Genomic DNA, 21,803 nt, shown 5'->3' on the forward strand with positions numbered 1-21,803 from the left:
TGCTGAAGAGAGAGACTAGAGTGGAAGCCAGACATTTTGGAGCAGCTCTATAGGCCTGAGGTAGGTACAAGTAGTCCCCGCTTATTGGCGGCCTCGGTTACTGGCAATCCGGTTTTACAGAGCTTGCCTAGTGACGATGACTGGATTTTCGTCACCATTATGCGCTGATCTCCGGTTATTGGTGTTGATGCCCGGTTATTGGCGCTGATCCTTGTTATCAGAGCTGATCCCCGGTTATTGGAACTGATCTCTGGCTATCGACGCTGATAACCAGGGATTGGCGCTATTATCGCCGATTTTCAATTATCGCCACGCTGCCAGGAACTGATAACCGAAAGTCGCCGCTAACCGAATATCGGCAATTTCCGGCGCTTTTCTGGTGATTATCGGGGGTTATCGGCGCCAAAAAGCGCCAATTTTCAGTTATCGGCGCCTCTGTTAGGTGTGTATCAGCGCCGATTAGCGGAAATTGGCGATTTTCGGTGCCGAAAATTGCCGATTTTCGTCACTAGACAAGCCCCATAAAACCGGATTGCTGTTAACCGGGGACTGCCTCCAGAATGGCTTGAAGCACCTCAGAATTAAGCTAAGGACCCAGAGGATGTTCAAAAATAGCAGCTGCTTTCTAAGATGATGAAACCTGATACACCAAGAAAGAGCCAAGTTGCTCACAATGCTTAAGAACCGCAAAGGTAAATGCATCAGCTGCGCCACCTGAAGCATCAGTAATAGCCTTATCAAGGTACCCAAAGAAATCTAAAACTTTGTGGAGCTTAGAAACTCCTTCAGGAGAAAGGAATTCATCAAAAGATAACACCTCCACAAAGTGAAACAGTGTGTTAAAGAGACTGTGCTTTAGAAGAAGGCCATACACTCTTCCATGTATCCAAACCTTGATGTTTGATAGGGTCTAGAAGAGCAAAAAAACTAGCATTATTAACAGGAGGATGAGTACAACTGATCGACTGATTATGAAATTTAGGTCTTGAAGACCAAGTGCTGGAACCCATCAGGATTATTCAGTGCAGTGATGAAGATGAAATATATAAATTAATGATGTGACTGATAATGAAAAGGTGAATGATAACATACTGTACTAGAAGGCACAGACCCTGTATCATAAAAAGATACCTCCTACTTTTTTCATAAAAGGAGGGACTGCAAAAGAAGCATTTCTAGAACTCACCTTGTGTGCTAGACAATGCATAATTACATAAAGTCTAGCCTTAACTGAATACCTATGGGATAATTTCATGCCCACAACTGCAGAATCAGCTCCTATGACTGCAAAGAGAGAATGTCGTTCAAGAGAGCAAATTTAGTAAAAACCTGAGGGAATAATGAAGCTCCTTTGATTAAAAAGTTTTTAAAACCTGAAGGAGGAGTGTCAGAATCATTACCACCAAAATCAAAACCACCAAGTGTATCAGGGGCAATCAAAAACAGCAAATCTGGCAGTAAATCAGCCCATAAGTCGTCTGAACTAGTAGAGACAGGTGGTGAGATACAAGAGTGATGAAGCAAGAGATCCCAGGCAGGGATGAACAAGGCAACTGTGACATGGGAGAAGGGTGAATGGCCAACCCAGACATGAGTAGGGTCAGCCAGTCAGCAACAGTTGGCAACTCAGCAGAGGGGGCGGAGCAATGACACCACAGACAACTCGACCCTTGCAAGTTCACACACTTATCGTCTAGCCAGCAAGGATATCAGACTATCAAGCCTACCAACAATGCTATCCTCTCTATGAACGGGAACAGGGAGATAGGAAACATTCACAGCACAACACAAGAAGGACCACTGATAGATACAGAACAAGTACAGGTGGAATCGAAGTACAGATTGATATAACTGGAGCTGAGAGAGAAAAAAGTTAGGACTTGGTAAAAGACTTCTTGGAGAAGGCGGAGGAGAAAGAAAACTTAGTTCAAATCCTGAGAAAGATCAGAATCAGGAGAAAAAACAGAAGGAATAGGTAGAATATTGGAGGCTACAGTTTTAGTTTTTTAACATCCAGTTTTGAAGATACAATTTTTAACATCCAGTTTTGCAGATACAACTAAGTTTAAACCTATCATTACATTTACACTTATAAGATGGCAATGAAGAAGGCACCATAAGATGAAAGCTTCAGCCTTTATGCTACCAAAATGATCTTTTGGCAAAAGTTTAAAATGAATGAATGATCAGTAGAGAATGAGGGGCAGGTTGGAGAGCACAGTACTTCTTCCTGAGACTTCACTTGGTTTCCTGATAAGGAAGCCTTTCCATTATCACAAGGCAGTCCAGAGGAGGGGCTACAGACAGAAGACACCAACACCTTACCTCTCGAAGGGAAACAGAAAGCATTAAAATCACTACAGGGGAATTTACGATCATTATGATCTTTAATAAACTTAGAAATTTCATGTAATCAAGCAAAAACTAAACCCATAACCTGCAATAAACCATCTATTTGCAGATCCTGAGACAACTGGGGAGCAACAGAAGTGACAGGTGCAAAAAATTTAGGCCAAGGAGAAGGTAGAGGGAGTAATTCTGAGGGAGTGAGTTGAAGAAGGAATTTGAACATCAACAGTTTTAAATTCTGATCTAACAAATTGTTTCTGCAATCTATCAGGCTTCAAAACTTTGCAACACTTAACATGAGCATACATTACTTCTTTTGTCCAAGATATGCACTCATTACAACTGTCATCTACCTCCCACATCATTCTCTGGCACTGCATACGAAACATTTGTTACTTATGACTCAAGGAATACATCCTATTAAGAAAATTATCTGTTAAGTATAACCTTCCAGACCTATCTCTAATACTGCTGGTGGTAGTCATCTTATGTGAATGGAAAAATAAAAGAAATACAACCACTTTACCATGCAAACAGCCAAAAAACTAACTTCTGAAATAAAGGTAGGCATCGTCTTACAACAGGTACAACTTACAACAATCTGCTTTTACGACAGAAAGAAAAAAAAACGAAAATAAGAATATAAAAAATTACGAAACATCGTGCAGCAGGCAGAGCTTACGAATAGCAATCCCAGCAATGCAAGGTAAAGCAAGCCATTCATTATCAGATATGTATAACCAAAATGATGTATGATCACAAGAACAATTTAAGAATGTATACAGTATGGCTAGGTTGGAAGGACTAAGTAACAGTTTGATATTCGTCCTTATGCCAAAGTTCCCTGATGCAATTGACATTTGATTGTACACCAGCTCCAGTCTGTGGTAGTGTATGGTATGTCGACAAAAAGGACACTTTCATTGTTAATGATTCAGCCAGCCAAAAAGGCAAGAACTATGAACACATTGTGGTTCGGATTCCACAATAAGCTGTAGGTCCCATTGCTAAGTAACCAATTGGTTCTTAGCCACGTAAAATAAGTCTAATCCTTCGGGCCAGCCCTAGGAGAGCTGTTAATCAGCTCAGTGGTCTGGTAAAACTAAGGTATACTTAACTTTCACCATCACTGTCTGTCTCGTCCCCACCAGCCACAATCGGTGCCTCCTCCTCCTCCTCAGACTCTCCCTCATAAGCACTGAAACCACTGAAATCGAGTTCACTTTCATGCTCTGGCTCTCGTACGGACATTGGGGGAAAATATTCGTCATCACTGACATCGGGCGTGATGTCCTCGTCACTAGATGACCAACTGCCATCAAAATGAGGACTTTCCACCTGCTCTCGATCGAGCTCCAACAAGTATTCATCAATGTCCTTTTGTTGGAGGCCTCCCAGATGTTTACGAATGCCTCTCAGGACACCCCGATGTTTCCTAGGGGTCATAAAAGGCACAGGGTACGGCCCTTGGGGCCCAGGGTCACTTTCGGCCACACGTGGCCGTACAATACGGCGATCATAAGATGGATCACCTTGGGTGCTCGGTCCCTCTCCAGCATCCAAGTCTAAAACGCGTCTCACACGCTCACTACCGACAGGCAATACGCGCCTTTCAGAGTCCTGACGACGTTGGGACATCTCTGCAATCGTCCTATTGCATCACAAACACGCTAACACTTGCACAAGTTCGGCAAAACACGAACACGTCAAGAAATCGCTCCCGGACGATGCGTTGCTGATGCTTTCTGGTGGGAGAAGAAAGAAATTCGTGCATGCGCAGCTGGGTCACGCTTGTAAACAAAACAACAGCATGATCCGTGAACTCCCAGCATCCCTCAAGGCACGATTTAAAATTTTTCGCAAACTAGGCCTATAAGTATTTTTCCCCGAATATTTAAAAAAACTTTTTGTAGTCGACGTATTTTACATCCACTCAGCAACCAAAAGACAATTTTTGTCGGCGTAAAATACGTCCAGTCGGCGTTAAAGGGTTAAAAAGAACATACTGAGAGTCTAATCTACAGCACAATATGAATAATGCAATGCTTGTTAAGTATAATTCATGGTAAGGGAACACAATAATGTAAAAATGCAAATTTATTAAAATATGCATTATCATAAAAACTGATAAAGTTGCTGCATAAAAATACATTCATGGTGATAAAACCATGGTAGGCTGTAGGTGAAAGGAGTTAGGCTATAGGGGTAGCCCATGTAAACCTGTATACTCAATTGCAAACCAGTTTACATAAAAATTCACCTTCCGACATGCATGCAAGAACCTAACCCTGTCGTATCTCGATGCCTACCCATATCACACTTGCATTCACAAGGGAAGCAAAAGTTTTGCTGAATATAAGGTATACATTCCAACCTCACCTGGTAGGGGGTAGGTGAACCTTATGATAGCAACTGTCATATGGGATCTCCACCAATTATCTTCTTTTTCACGTTTGCCAAACACATGCAGGCGCGAGTTTAGTAACTCTTTTAATTGCTGGTAAGTTTCAAATAAAAAATACTGAAAACCACAATATGTTTTGGTGCCCGAACAAGGACATTAGTATTGAAGGAAGAACATTAGTTTGGTAGTTTTATGGGGGAATAGTAGTCATAGTGGTGAAAAAAGTTCTTGGAAAAATAGGAGGTGAAGGGTGTAGTCAAAGTAGTGTAAACAAATATGACATTTTTATAATAAAATACAGTTTTATACTTACACAGTAATTATATAGCTATTAGTTTTCCACGTACTGCAGCATAAATTCAAATTTTGCGGGTAGCGCTTCGATTTTTCAGTGTACAGTGCCGCCCCCTAACAGCAATACTAGGAACGACTTAGCTAACCACCTCATTCTGTTTTATGCCTAATGTCCACCAGAGGGGAGGAGAGAGGGCTCCAATCATGTAATTACTGGATAAGTATATATATAGCTTTATTATATTATGAAAATGTCATTTTTCTATGTGACTTACCCAGTAATTACACAGCTGATTCCAAATTGATAGCAGGTGGGATCATGGACATATTCTACTCCAAAACATCAAGTCATGTAATGAATTTGAAATAGAAAAGTTGCTAGCATTGAAAACAATGTTTGTCGTTTCCTATCAGTTAAGAGTGCTACTGCAGGTGGTTGGTGCTCATCTTACCTCATAGTGGCGTGGCGGCATAGCCAAGGGTCGCCTCCTACTTAGGGGGAACTTTGCAACTATATAAGTGCTCTGATGGCTAGCAAAGCATGATATGTGCCTGCCCTTGCCCTGGGTGGAGCAACAAAATAAAAACAACCAGATAACAGATACCCACACTGAAATAAAACCACAACCCATCCACTGAGAGTCGTGGGTACTCCAGATACATTGTACCCTCTGGCTCTCCAAACTCAGCACCTTACTGAAAGGGTGAAGAGATAGTAGAACATCCTGTGCTTCCTTTTGTCATGCCGTGCCAGTCACTAAAAATGGTCTTGAGGTATTAGAAAATGGGTAGGGTACATCTCATCACCGCCAACTCATTGCCGCCAACTCATCCCCGGCCCAACTCATCCCTGGCCCAACTCATCCCTGGCCCAACTCATTCCCGCCAGTGATTAATGAAATTCACTAAATATTAAAAACACCTTTATTCAGAATCAAGTATGACTCTTTCATGACACTAAAAATAAATTAACACCATATAATTAAAGACAAAAAATCCATGAAAATATAGAAAAAAAAATTTATTTTATATTATGAGAAATGCCTCTTAAATATTCAATGCGAGTCCTTTCATTAAATTTTTGACAATTCTAAGAATGCGGAATCAGTATCCCTGTACTTTTTAATTTGGCGGGTGGTGAACTGCCTGCTATAAGTGATTCCAAATAAAAATCTCTACCTTTCTGAACTTTTTTAAGTGCATTTATGAATTTCCAGAGTGTAGGATGTTCCATTCCTAATTCCATTTGTAATCTTCTGTTCGCTCCTTCTGCATGGTTGTTTGTTTTATCTTCATGATTCAAAGTTCGAAAATACAAATTCCACATTTCCAATGGAAAGAGTGGTGCACGTCTGCTATTTCCACGTCTGTTTAACCGACCTATATAATTGTCTTCAAGCCAGTTCAAGATTGGCACATGCTTTGGGGATAATTCATCAGCTAAGACATCAATATATGAATCAATATGATTGACAGGTACAAATGCAAGCGCCAGTATCATCTTTACTTGTAAAGAAAACTGGCTATCGTTATTATAGCGAGAACTTAGACCCAAAGCCGCATGTGTTTTTGCATGTTTTGGCTAAGGTGAAAGAAGCACCCTTTTAGTTCGACTTGTGGAAAATTTTCCTTGATTGCCAAAAATGCTGCAATTTCAAAATCACATACAACCGATTTCAGGTTTACGGTTGGTTGACATTCTTTTATCATTTTAAGTAGCCTTGAATATGTAACTTTCTGTTTGTTAGAAATAGAGCATAAAGCACTGAATGACACTCTGAATTTTTTGAGCCATTACAATATACACCTGAGAAAATAGCGTGGGAGCAATCTTAAACGTTCCGTCTACATACCAAACTTCTGCTGATACCAAATGTTGCAACCAACTTCTCCTTCCAAATAGCAAAATTCTATCTTCACTGGGACCACTGTCTTTTAATCAAAAATCTTCCTTCTGGTTTGGCTCTGTTTGAGGGTCGAATATTCATCAGGGATTGCTAAATGATTTAGGTCAACTGGATTTGGCGGAGAGGCACTAATCTGATTCCGTTTCAACGAATAGTTTTCTTTAGAGCCGATTTAATTCGGGAGTGATCCTTGCACCGGCCATTGGGGAACATTACATAAAACTTCATTAATCACTACACTTGGGTTTTCCATCGTCTCTTCAGCTCTGGTTTTAATTTTTGTAGTTGTCCTTTCTACTTCTACTTTATCGGTGAAGAGTCATGGGTGTGAGTATTCAAGACTTTAACTACGTTTCCAAATCTTGTGTGTATTCTCGCTTTACACCTGCCGAGCTGATCACATTTCCAGAACATCAAATTGCTGTCCGTTTTGCTGAATTTGTCGAAAATGAACAAATAGCCATCATGAGAAAATTTCGCTTTGCCTCTCTGACTTAAAATTGTCTCCATTGTAATGGGTTTACTGAAAGAATGTAAAACTGAAAGTGATATATCAAAAGGTTAATAATTACTAACGTTTTTGTTGACAAACATCTGATTTCATACTTGGGTACTTTTGTTTGTAATTGGTAATTAAGTAATTGTTGTCATGCGTTGAAAGGTTAAAAATTACTAACGTTTTTGTTGACAAACTTTGATTTCATAGTTCGGTATTTTTGTTTACAAATAGTAGGATTGGTAATTGAGTAACTGTTGTTTTGTTTTTATTTACACTGCCTTGCAGTGTGTGTGTGTGTGTGTGTGTGTGTGTGTGTGTGTGTGTGTGTGTGTGTTGTGTGTGTGTGTTGGACCGGTGGTGAGTTGGGCCGAGGTATAAGTTGGGCTGAGATGAGCTGGCGAGATAAGTTGGTCCGAGATGAGTTGAAAATTTCAACACTGTTGGCTTTATAATGAGATGAGAAGCAAAGATTGTCCCATTCCGGTAGGTCAGTAAAGAAAATTTCAACACTGTTTAAGCTTTCATAAAAATAGTAGAGGCCTGTTTAAGCTTTCATAAAAATAGTGAGAAGCAAAGATCGCTTACACTTCCGGTAGGTCAACAGTAAAGTAAGTAAGTAGAACGGATGTAAAGAGCATATAGCATCTGAAAGCTAAGGAGGTAGAGGCGTTTCTAACGTACTTAGCTTCACTTCAAAGTGGGCAAAATGCACTCAACCACAAAAATAAAACCGAGTGTCTCAAAAATGAAGTCCATATAAGATGGAGGACAACACGTTTAGACACAGGAAAAGGCGGGTTATGGAAGGTCACCTAATTTCCAGTTCAGCTCAGGGAATTCCTGAAAAACTCCAACTGGACAGGGAGCTCTCGAAACTACTTCCAAGCTGGGGAGAACTACTGGGCGCTTGTAGCAAGAGTTGGAGCCAGACGCGCTGGGTGCCAGGCGAACTAGGGGGTCGGGAGCTGGTGGACACTTGGAGCATGAGTTGGCACCAGGTTGCAGCTGGCGCCAGAGGAGCTAGGAGTTCGGGAGTTGGCGCCAGACGAGCTGGGTGCCAGGTGAGCTAGGAGCTTGGGAACTGGCGGATACTCAGAGCATGAGCTGGTGCCAGGCTGTGGCTGTCGCCAGAGGAGCTGGGCACCAGGCAAGCTCGGAGTTCGGGAGCTGGCGCTAGAGGAGTTGGGTGCTGGGTGAGCTCAGAGTTCCAGAGCTGGTGGACACTCGGAGCATGAGCTGGCGCCAGAGGAGCTGGGTGCCAGGTGAGTTAGATCATAAGATGTCAAGTGCTCCTGGAAGTCAAGGGAGTCTGTAATGATCTAAAAGGAGAAAGAACGGATCCAGGTCTTGGATGGGACTTTGAACTTGGCTAAAATTCCCAAGGGTAACAAACAATCAAAGTCAATTTCTTCCTTGCTTGGATGGGTAAGGGACTTGAGGAGGAAGAGAGATTAGGAATAAATCTGAGTCTCTGTGCTTAGACCTGAGTTAAGCATACCTCTATACTCCTACACTGAGGAGTACTAGAGAACCTAGACCTCCTCAGAAAAGAGGTAAACTGCCACTGGATCATAAATGTCTCAAAAGGGGAGACGAAGTGTCTGAGGTAATAGTTATGAAAAACTGACCCCTTAGTCTGGCAGTTGTAGCTAAAAGATGACTTTTGCATGCCACAGTCTTTGCGACAGGTCTCAAAACCTTTTCAACTGACAAGCCTCCAGATAACCTGATGCCTGTCTGGGCAAGAGTGGACCACCTTTGGTGGTATCTCTTGAGGGAGGCTGACGGAGGAGAAACGGTTGGGGAAGGAACCTGGAGGGTTCACCAACAACCGTCACAGATTCGGGAGTCATTCTACGCAGGACAAAACCGGGTTATGAGGGTCCTCGTAACATTACAATGAGCCTGAAATTTATTTAGGGCTTCCCTTAACCATGAGATAAGGAGATAAGGACGCCCGGAAGGTGAATTGGCTGGCAAGAGGAACTCTTCCTTTAAAGTGAGTGAGTTTTAAAAACCAGTAGGTTATTTTTTCCTATTATAGTCTATTTCTTTTGCTCTTCACCAATACACAGTCTCTTCGGAGACAGCTTAAAGGGTGGGCTGTTACAGCTGTAAAGGGAAAGGATTTTAGATTTTGGTTTGAACCCAAGGGAAGCAAAAAAGCTTTTTTGGTTAGGGATAGTGGCTAAAAGTCCATCCTCCCTGTCAAATGATGTTTGACGGCTTTATAAATATACAAAAAGCCTCTTTAAAATGTTCTCTGGTACACCTGCATGAGGCTCTCGTGAGCTCCTTTGACTAAAAACGGGGTTTGAACCCAAGGGAAATGAAAACCCTATTTTTTAGTCTGGGAGCTGTGAGAGCCTCAGACCCTCCCAGTTAGCATTAAGTATATTGGGTAATGCCCACCCCTTCATTTGCAGGAAGTATAACCTTTTAGGGAGGCGCGGCTATTCCTACACTGGCTTGGCAACATGCGCATGCACAGTAGATGCGTAGTCGCGTTTTAACCCGATTCATTTGAACTAGCCACAGAAGCGCAAATGGAAAGGTCTAACCAGTGGAGATGTTTAACCATGAACTGATTATCCATCAATGTGGCGGATAGGGGGTCAAAGTGCAGACCCCCCGAGACCTGATATCCTATCACAATAGTGACAAGCTTCCGTTAACCGGAATGAATACGTGCCAACCCTGTGCTATAAGTTCTCTGATGAGGGATTTAGCCGGGGCGCTGCCTAAGGCAGACGGAACTGCACGAGGCTCTCGCGGCTCCCAGACTAAAAACAGGGTTTTCATTTCCCTTCGGGTTCAAACCCCGTTTTTTATGATAAAAATGATTTACAGTGTACTTATGATTTACGGTGTATCTGTTAAGCTCATTCCATAACAGGTGTACGATTTGATTCTCTCTCTCTCTCTCTCTCTCTAAGGGTAATGTAAGATGTACTTGAAATGATATTGCTGTAAAGTTTCTTTGGATGATAGAACATATTGTACAATATTTAAAATATTAGCTAATTATTTTTTTATTTTATTTTCCAGTCTACTTTGACTGGAAAATAAAATTTAAATAATTAGCGAAAATTTTAAATATTGTACAATATGCTCTATCATGCAAAATTTTTTTTACAGTAATATCATTTCAAATAAATCTTACATTACAGAGAGAGAGAGAGAGAGAGAGAGAGAGAGAGAGAGAGAGAGAGAGAGAGAGAGAGAGAGAGAGAGAGAGAGAGAGAGAGAGAGAGAGAGCCAAATCACACATCTGTTATGCTCAGTCTGGGGCCCAACATGGAATGAGCTTAACATATACATCATACATAATAAGTACACTGTAAATAATTTTTATCATAAAAATCAGTATTTAGTCATGAACAAAATACAGTATAAAAAAAGTACAGTAATTAGTGAATAAATATTGTTGCTCTATAAAAAAAAAAGCAAACTAGTGATAATTTTAGAGATAAGGTCCATAGGAAAAACCTGCAAATTGGTGAAAGTTCCCACAGAAAAGTGAGACATGTTCCACAAAAATCCATGACAAAATGAAGCATGAAAAAGCAGGTTAGCACTGTACAATACAGTTTATGACTGGTCATAAAGGAATGCAGCTAATCACACTAGAGCTATCTGTCAGAATCCTATTCTGTGGAAGCATACTTCACTAGTTAAATTTTCTTTTAGTCTTATCTGGCAGATGTTTACACATGTTGAATATTTCCTTTCTTTTTCAGTAGTTTAATGAGACAACTAACCTAGGGAACTGTGTTCTCCTCAAGACTAATCTGCTGCTGAAGTGCTTAAGTGGCTTTCTATATTCATATTTTTGGGCCATGATTTTATTACTGATTATCCTCACCCCAAAACAACCATCCTCAAGAGATACACCTCTAACTCTTGCAAAATCTAACCATTGGTTGCTGGTCATGAGGCTCATCATTTGGTAAACTTTCACAAAAAGTTTTGTGCTATCTTGTTAACAAAAAGACAAACACTTAAAAATCATGACCTCCTTGTTAGGGCTAATAATAGACAGAGCAATGCAAGGGGGATCAAAGGGATGCGGCAAAGAACAGTTTGGTGTACCATGTAAGGCCCATTATAAGTTGTACCATTTTACTTAATAATCTATTTGATTATTCAAGTAAAATCATTTTCACAACACTTACCTCCATTTCATCATTTTCTTCCCCTGAGAGCTCTATACTGGAAGTACTTCCTCGATGCGATGTGTCATGGAAGACAGGTGGCTGGAAGATGTCTACTGAATAACGAGCGTAACCTTCCATGATTCTAGTAAGTCGAGAATATGTGGCATGACTTTCTGGCAGTGATACTATAAAAGGGCACCCAACTGGCTCTGGAACTAACTTACAATGAATCTGCAAACAGCAAAACAAGTAAATTTTTTAACTACAGTACCTTCAGGGCACCATAATTAACAATCTGACAGAGTCCTAAATGAAGATGTACTTCAAGTGACTTCTAGTAACCAGCCTGTATATGTCTATAAATTCTATAAAATCTTATAAATAATAAATATTAATATTTACAAGCAAAAGCTAAAAACAACCAATATCAATCCAGTAGCAACATATGACAGACATGATAACTTGAATACAAACTAGAATTGTCATCTTACTTTATGGCTATTCCAATGGTTCCTTTGACATATTTGATGACAGTATCCTGCTCGGAAACATTTTGTGCACCGACGCAGCTTAGAACCAGGAGCAGCATTACGAGAACAATAGGCACAACGTGTAGGTGGGTTTGGAATCATCATACGCTGTACAACTGCTATTTCAATAACGGGTTCACCAACCTGTTAAAAAAAAATTTTAAATGAAACAGCATAGCGCTAAAATATGTTAGAATAGTGCAATACAGGTACTAACATAACAGCATAACCAAAAAGAAAATCTTCCTATAAAATAATCCTATGAAAACTATCACACATGCAATGCAACAAAAATCTAAAGAAATGGCAGCACATCATTAAAATATAAAGACAAATATGGTTTTATATAATTTTCCAAAAAGTTGTGAAATATAAATTTTTATAAAACTTATAATTTGGATACTTACCTACTGTTAAAGTTAGCTTACGTCTCCGTGCTGATAGGGTAATTGGCAAAAGATCGAATGGCTGCGCGGATTACTATCTAGTTCACCTGTTCTCCACAAAGTGTGTTTCGAATGTTTAAGCTCTTATCAGAATTCTCCTTAACAGCCCACCAAGTTGTGGGGAGGCTGGGTGGGGTCTACTTTAACAGTAGGCAAGTATCCAAATAATAAATTTTATGAAAATTTATATTATTTATGATAAATCTTACCTGCTGTTAAAGTTAGCTGATTCCCACATTGAGAAGAGGGTGGTGGGTAGTGCAACTAAACCAAATCCACTCAGCCAAACGAGCTAAAGGTTTCTTGCATGAAACCCAAACCATTCTTACATGATATGGAATCCTTTCTGGGTCTTACTACCACCAGAAGTTGGATTCCATTCTGGGGGCAAGGCGCTCATACGTGTGCAGTGAAGAGCAGCCTTGCGGAGAAAACTGCTTCAATTCAGCCAGAATGAAACAGAAACAGCATGAGGGGACACCTGTGCCTGGGTCCAAAAGCCCTATAAAAAAAGACAGTCACTAAAAATAAATACCTTTAAGATATAAAGGTATGCTCCCATGCAATATACAGTATGCGCCTTCATGCTCCCCAAATTAATAAAATCCATGATTTAAAACAGAGAGCATAAAGGATTGCTCTTTCTTCGGTTCAGGAAAAGACTACCTGCTACTATTAGTGGATTAAGGGTGTTACTGTTTACAAAAAATTCTTCATAGTTAAGGTAGTGAGTGGGTAAAACCAAATTTTAACCTCTCTGCGCTGCACTAATCCCATCCTCAAACGACACATTGTCATAACACTAAATGGAGCTGCAACAACTCTCACATATGAATATTTACCTTCAATAAAGGTAAAAGGTATGGAGCTAGTTCTTATGCACTAGCCAAATCAAATACATCACAGGAGAACCTCATGTTCTTAGACAAAGACGTTCTAGGTTTTTAAAACCACAAAACAAAAGGTTAATTTTGCCTCTTCCAGGCTTGACCTTTGACTACGACATCTAGGTTTTCTATAACCACTAAACAAAAGGTTAACTTTGCCTCTTTCAGGCTTAACCTTTGACAAAAACATCTAGGTTTTCTAAATCACAAAACAAAAGGTTAACTTTGCTTCTTCCAGGCTTAACCTTTGACAAAGACATTCCAGGTTTCTAAAATCACAAAAAAAGGTTAACTTTGCCTCTTCCAGGCTTAACCCTTGACAAGGACATCTAGTTTTTCTAAAACCACAAAACAAAGGGTTAATCTTGTCTCCTCCAGGATTAACCTTTGATACAGATGTTCTAGGTTCTAAAATCACAAAATAAAAGGATAATTGCCTTTCAGGCTTAACCTAATTAAGTTTTAATTGCCCCAACATGACAGAATGGTTTCCTTTACTTCCCCACCAGAGGTTAAATAGAATTCGTAGTTCTCTGAAAATTAGCCTTAACATTATTCTCAGCTATAATGCAAGAAGATAAAATAGCATTCCCTTACAACAGCCTTAAGGAGAGTGCTTGCAATAAATTTATTGTTTTTAAGTATTGATAGTTCTGAATGAAAGTTTTCATACCAAATACAATGGAACTCATTCCAGAAGCTCAAAAGAATCTGCAGATAAACTTCTGACCTGCATTTAAAGCCAGAGAGAGGTTGATACAGTTCTGAGTTGAAGGGGCTTCCATCTCAACTGATTCAAAACCGTAAGGTGCTGATCATCTGCTAGATGTAATAGCACAATGCAATACCAAGGAAAGTATGGAATGATACCCTTGAAAGTAAACAGCAAAAGAAGTCTTACTATATCCAATGGATGTCTACAAAGTTCCAAGTGCTGAAAATTCCACTAGAAAGGCACCCTGAGCAATAAACAAACTGTTGCTTCAGAGCTTCTGATACAAGGCCACGGTTGTTCTCCACTTGATTAAGGATAAACCCATGATACCTTTGAAAATCCCCTATTGGGAGGGGACAATCGAGCATCTCCAAGCAGTTAAGTGTGGATGCATAAGTTAGCGGAAGTGCATGAAATTCTGTAGCCCGAGTTGACTTCCCCCTAAATGGTCTTTCGATGGTCTTTCCACTGACCTGTCATTTAGTAAGCTTTATCAGGTGTACTGTTGACCCTTCTATGTTGTAATTGAGTGTAACAACACTAGTCAAAATTCTTTGTTTCATGTTATACAACAGAGGGGAAAAAACAAAACCATGTTTCTTAACCCTTATGGGATGGGCTAATTACATATCATCCAAACCCCCAGACCTGGCAGACTTTGAGGTTGGCCATTTAAGAAAAAAACACATCAGTGGAAAGGGGGAGACATGCAAATGCATATGGTGTAAGAAAAAAAATTCTAAAAAATTTTCCCTACCTTCCACGGGAGATTGAAAGTGACTACAGTATTTACAACCCTGTGTGGGGCCTCTTTTACAAAACACTCAAAATTCTTTGTTTCATGTTATACAACAGAGGGAAAAAACAAAACCATGTTTCTTAACTCTACAATGCGGGATGGGCTAATTACATATCATCCAAACCCCAGACCTGGCAAACTTTGAGGTTGGCCATTTAAGAAAAAAACACATCAGTGGAAAGGGGAGACATGCAAATGCATATGGTGTAAGAAAAAATTCTAAAAATTTTCCCTACCTTCCACGGGGAGATTGAAAGTGACTACAGTATTTACAACCCTGTGTGGGGCCTCTTTTACAAAACACTCAAAATTCTTTGTTTCATGTTATACAACAGAGGGGAAAAAACAAAACCATGTTTCTTAACCCTTATGGGATGGGCTAATTACATATCATCCAAACCCCCAGACCTGGCAAACTTTGAGGTTGGCCATTTAAGAAAAAAACACATCAGTGGAAAGGGGGAGACATGCAAATGCATATGGTGTAAGAAAAAAAATTCTAAAAAATTTTCCCTACCTTCCACGGGAGATTGAAAGTGACTACAGTATTTACAACCCTGTGTGGGGCCTCTTTTACAAAACACTCAAATTTTACCAGGTTATACATGTTTTTCTTAATAATTTGATTTTTTTTTTCTAAAATTATAATTACAGCTCACACAATATCATAACAGATAAGAACTAATATCAATAAAAAATTCTGAGTATATTTTTTTGTAAAATATTTGTGTAAATTTACTGAGATCAGGAGATGCAGTAACATTTTTGGAGGTATACATGTTTTTCTTAATATTTCTTTGCAAGATTACAATTATAACTGACATCATATAAAAGATAAGAACTAAAACCAACAGCAATCGCTGGGTGTATTTATGAGCAAATAAATAAAAAGATGTCATGGGGGAGAGGGGAGCAAGACATCCCCCTATCAAGTCAAGAACAATACTGAATTCCCTGAGATGCCTACTGACTATGCTCAGCTGAGTCTAAAGTTGCCACCAGTCATTTATGGGACACTGAAGTGATGGAAACTCTTTCCTGCTCAATACAGCCAAATCGTATGGCAGGTAACATTAATACTCATATGAGGATTCCCGTCCATTAAGGGTTAACAAAGAAAGTCCTTACCACTTAAAACGCTTCCTTCAGGGCTAAAATTCTTCAAGAAGCAAGTGCCTGTTCATCTTCTAATAGACAAGCCTGCAAATTCAAGTATCATCCCCACATCACTACATAAGAACGAAGAGGAGTTAGGGAAGTCGACTGAAAATCATACTGCACAGAGACTTCGCCAGGTGAAGCAACGACTTGGCCTTGGACATACTGTCAAGAGTTGGCCAACTTGAACTAGCTGATTAAGAAGAAAAGTTTCTTGCTGCTAAAACTCGACACTTACCACCTATGGGCAACAAATTCTCTGTGAATACTTATAGAGGTGCTGTACACACGCAATTCCTCCTCTGTAGATACACCTCAAAGGAACTATGGGTGATTGAGGATGTACTGGTATGAGGAAAATTCTCCTGCACATCCACAAAAACATCTGATTGTTCTTTGGAAAGTCACTAAAACCATGCTGGAAAAACAAAAAGCATGAGGATAGACACATAAAGTCATTTGGTCTCAATGTGACAACAATGGCTGACAATCTTCAATTGCTTAGGGATCTAGGAAAAGGTCAAGAGCTAAAATCTCAGTGAATTCTGCCTGGTCCATTTTTTCTCTCTAATTTACAACCTCCTATTTGGGAAAGAGAGACTTCTGTTGGCAAAGACAAAGGAACAGCTATAGGAGACTAAACCAGTGGAGGGTAACCTAAAAGGAACCATAACTCACTCTCACTGCCTCCACCACGTAAGGTTCTGCTCCTAAGTCTCTCCAAGCATGCCAGGAGGCTTGTGATTGGCCATCTACCAGAACCTGAGGGCTGAACTTATCCCTGACAGGTATAAAATAAGACTTGCACCAATATATACTTCCTTATTGCCTTAACCTGTGCAGCATAAGCCCTTGCTACAGATATGTGCCAAAAACCCTTAAAGTTGACAGCACAAACTCCCTAAGCTGGTGCCAAAAACACACTAAGCTGGAGCCTCAACCTCTCTGAGCTGATGCAGAGAAGAGGCAATATACTGAGCAAAAGTTCAATAAAAGATAAAAACTTCAACAATCTAAACTGAGACTCTGTTTCAGCATGTCCAAAGCACTTGTCAGTCTTGAATTCATCTCTTCACAGGAAAGAGAAAAGGAAAATGAATCTTCTACTGAAGATGGTTTAAGGGACTGTAACGCAAGAATCAGTGCTCTGCAACTTACTAAAAATCAGAGGTCAAGCCCCGGCAGACCTAAAGGGAGAGAAAACTTGCTAAACGTGCTCTAATTGAAGGAGAAAGTTTGGTCCTCTTTCTCCAAATACTTAAAGGGCACCAAAATACTCAAAGACAACCAAGACCTATTCTCTATGTGGTCTCTTTCCCTAACTAAATGAGGATACAGCAAAGCGCAATGCTCCAGCAAACGCCGATCAAACCAAAGGAGATCCTCCAATTCAAACTCGTCTTGCACCCGAGGGCGACAAGAGGAGAAACCTGTCTCCTGGTAACAGGAGGAGACAGCCACCTCATAGCAACACCTGGCAACAGCAGCTGAGCACCTGCATTGCATCCACAACTCGATAAAATGTGGACAGGAAAACACAGACGAAGCGACTCAGCTGAATAAAAGAAAACGTGGTGGTAAAAGAAAATGGGAAAGATGGAAGGGGGGGATACAATGACCCTGCCGCCTCGTCCGAAAGCGAGTCAACAGACTTAAGAACATTCCCATATGACACATCCTTAGAAGCTATGCAGCTAAAATAATATCTAGCTTGGAAACAACAGAAGATACTGTAACCATGGTAGATTTGGAAAAAAAAAACATTGATATAAGCAGAATTAAGAGATTTGCCAATAGCCAAAGAAAAGGCATGATAAAGAAGGAACAAGTGCACTTCGACGGAGAATGAGGAATAGTGTAGCATACAAGGATTAAGAATGAGTAAAAGATGAAGAGATTGGTTAAACAATTGGCTTTTTAACCAACTGACTGAGTTCACATAACAACCTCATACTAGGTGCCGATGACGGCATTAGTCGCATACATAGCGAAAATTAACGTCTGCCAAAACGATCTTTTGGTTAACGCATGACACGAGACTATGAATGTGGAAAACGGAGAGGCAAGTGACGGAGGGCACAGAACCACATCGCCCCAAAGAACTGACCCAGTTCCCTGGCAGCAGACTTCTCCTCAGAATGACAGGTTGATAACATGACCTACCAAATTGCTTCACAATCTAACTGCTTCCCTTCTCTTCTTATACTACTTAAGCAGAAAGTCCTTCGAAAATTCCTAAGTACTTCCTCACATCTCATCTATTCTGAAGATCATATTTAAAAACATTGCAGCTGGCATAAACAGTGTATCTCATAAAAAATCATCATTCTGCTAACACAGTTATCTTTCCTAAAGACCATGATGTTCTCAGCCTTGATTTCAGTGGACACATCCTAGGGAAAAAAAAAATTTACAGCACTGTGACAGCAGCAAAAAGCCATGAAATACCAACAAGCACCTATACCCAGTGGCGGCAAGCAGAATTCTGACAAGAGCTTAATCATTCAAAACACACCTGGTGGAGAATAGGCCACCCAGGCAGCCATTCAATCTTTTGTTTGAATGCTGACTCGCCTATTGGTGCGGAGATGTAAGCTAACTTACCAGTAGGTAAGATTCACCCCAAAAAATAAAAAATAATTAACTGCATCAAAGAGGGAAATTCAATATCCTATGTAATTAAGGTGTTATTAAAAAATTCTCTCTACCAGTGCTCTACCAGTGGAGTTCTCTACCTCTTTTTGGTCTATTTTGTGTACATAAGATTAAACAGATTAAAACTAAGTTATGGTTACCACTACACAAGCTATAACCAGCATTCAATTCAAGCCTGTCAGCAATACTGAACTGGAAAAGCAAAATATAGTTTTGGAATCATCCCACTTTACAGCAATTACGAGACTTCAGTTGCAATGTTGTTTAACCCTTAAACGCCGAGCCTCTATTTACAAAAACGTCTCCCGTATGCCGGCGGCGTTCGTGAGTTATTTTTAAGCGGAAAAAAGTTTTTTTCAAAAAATCACAGCACGTTTAGTTTTTAAGATTAAGAGTTCATTTTTGGCTCCTTTTTTTGTCATTGCCTGAAGTTTAGTATGCAACCATCTGATATGAAAAAAATATCATTATCATATATAAATATTGGAATGTATGACAGCAAAAAAAAAAACTCATATAATTGTATACAAATTGCGCTGTAAGCACAACGGTTAAAGCTAATGAGTTAATTTTTTTAGTTGTATTGTACACTAAATTGAGATGATTTTGGTATATAACAAATTGTAAAACGATCAAAGCAACACAGATAAAATATTATCACAAAATGATGCATGAATTGTAATGCTTGTGGACGTAAAAAATGTTTTTTCAAAAATTCACCATAAATCGAAATATTGTGCTAGCGACTTCCTGTTTGTTGAAAAATGAAGCTAATTGATTGAATATTACTAGACTGTAAGTGTTTTAGCTTACAATTGCAGTTTTCGACCATTTGGTCGAGTTAAAGTTGACCGAAAGTCGAATTTTTCTATTTATCGTGATTTATATGAAAATATTTCAAAACTGATAAAGCTATAACCGTGAGTTATTTTCAGTTGTATTGTACATGAAATTGCGCACATTTTCATATATAAAACTTTATGTAATGACTAATATAAAACGGTGCAAATATTACGACAACGAGACGAAAGAATTTCTGAGATGTTCGGCCGAGTTACTGCGCAGACGTAAGGAAAATGTTTTTTTCAAAAATTCACCATAAATCGAAATATTGTGCTAGAGACTTCCAATTTATTGCAAAATGAAGGTAAACGATTTAATATTACTAGAATGTAAGAGTTTTAGCTTACAATTGCGTTTTTTTACCATTTTGGTCGAGTTAAAGTTGACCAAAGGTTGAAATTTTGGCAGTTATCGTGATTTATGTGAAAATATTTCAAAACTGATAAAAGCTACAACCATGAGCTATCTTCTGTTGTATTCTACATGAAATTGCGCACATTTTCATATATAAAAGTTTATGTAACGACTAATGTAAAACGATGCAAACATTACGACAACATGACAAAAGAATTTCAGAGATGTTCGGCAGAGTTACCGTGCGCAGACGTAAGGAAAAAGTTTTTTTTTTTTCAGAAATTCACCATAAATCGAAATATTGTGCTAGAGACTTCCAGTTTGTTGCAAAATGAAGGTACATGATTGAATATTACTAGAATGTAAGAGGTTTAGCTTATAATTGTGTTTTTTTACCATTTCGGTCGAGTTAAATTTGACCGAAGCTTGACATTTTGGCAGTTATCGTGATTTATATGAAAATATTTCAAAACTGATAAAAGCTACAACCATGAGTTATTTTCTGTTGTATTCTACATGAAATTGCGCACATTTCCATATATAAAACTTTATGTAACGACTAATATAAAACAGTGCAAACATTACGACAACGTGACTTATTAAAAGAATTTCTGGCGGGGACGTAAGGAAAAAGTTTTTTCAAAAATTCACCATAAATCGAAATATTGTGCTAGAGACTTCCAATTGGTTGCAAAATGAAGGTAAATGATTGAATATTACTAGAAAGTAAGTTTTAGCTTACAATTGCATTTTTTTACCATTTCGGTCGAGTCAAAGTTGACCTAAGGTTGAAATTTTGGCAGTTATCGTGATTTATATGAAAATATTTCAAAACTGATAAAAGCTACAACCATGAGTTATTTTCTGTTGTATTGTACATGAAATTGCGCACATTTTCATATATAAAACTTTATGTAACGGCTAATATAGAACAGTGCAAAAATTACAACAAAATGACAAAAGAATTTCTGAAATTTTCGCCAGTTACCGAGCGGGCGTAAGAAAAAAGTTTTTTTCAAAAATTCACAATAAATCGAAATATTGTGCTAGAGACTTCCAATTTGTTGCAAAATGAAGGTACATGATTGAATATTACTAGAATGCAAGAGTTTTAGCTTACAATTGCGTTTTTCAACCATTTCGGTCGAGTCAAAGTTGACCGAAGGTTGAAATTTTTTGTAGTCGACATACGGTACGTCCACTTGGCACACAACAGACAATTTTAGTCGACGTATGATACGTCCAGTAGGCGTTTAAGGGTTAATATGCACTCATGCATTATCTCATTTCTGAGGATGACAGACAAAATCTCCAACTGCACTCTATCATATATCTATGCATCTTGAAAGAACTTTCAATACCAAGAAGGACACCAAAAATCACTTTATGCAACTGATATTGTATCTTTACACACGGCAGAGTGAAGACAATGGTAGGTACAGTGTTAATGCAGTTATCCAGTTAAATACAGACATGGACCAACTAGATAAGAATAAATATTTTTGTTAGGTACTGTATGTATTTTGGTATTCACAGATCATTCACCCTTAATTCTCCTATATTTACTAAGACTTTTGTGGAATAATGAACATTTTCCACTGGTTACTTGTCATCTCATATAATGGGCCTTTTCTGTATCATTACTTTTCCCTAGTTAGTACTAATGTAATGTAAATATATTTCTGCTGTGTTCATACATACTGCAATTATCAAAAGAATGAAATAAAGAAATATTCTAGTTATACTTACTTGAACATTTATAAAGTGATTGAATACTAACATAAAAACACACACACACACACACAC

At 39.0% G+C, this 21,803-nt stretch overlaps 1 protein-coding gene across 2 annotated transcripts in view; it reads right to left on the reverse strand.

Moving 5' to 3' along the window:
- The window catches only part of LOC136840581 (ubiquitin carboxyl-terminal hydrolase 19-like), a 270,035-nt gene that overhangs the window by 112,107 nt on the left and 136,125 nt on the right, over positions 1-21,803 (reverse strand). For both annotated transcript variants that reach the window (XM_067107228.1, XM_067107229.1), the window contains exons 12-13: positions 12,102-12,284; positions 11,629-11,841 (exon numbers count right to left, since the gene is read on the reverse strand). In XM_067107228.1, coding sequence (XP_066963329.1) covers positions 11,629-11,841; positions 12,102-12,284 — 396 coding nt within the window. The remainder of the gene's footprint in view (positions 1-11,628; positions 11,842-12,101; positions 12,285-21,803) is intronic.

Source organism: Macrobrachium rosenbergii, chromosome 8 (genome assembly GCF_040412425.1).
Source record: "Macrobrachium rosenbergii isolate ZJJX-2024 chromosome 8, ASM4041242v1, whole genome shotgun sequence".
Classification (NCBI taxonomy): domain Eukaryota; kingdom Metazoa; phylum Arthropoda; class Malacostraca; order Decapoda; family Palaemonidae; genus Macrobrachium; species Macrobrachium rosenbergii.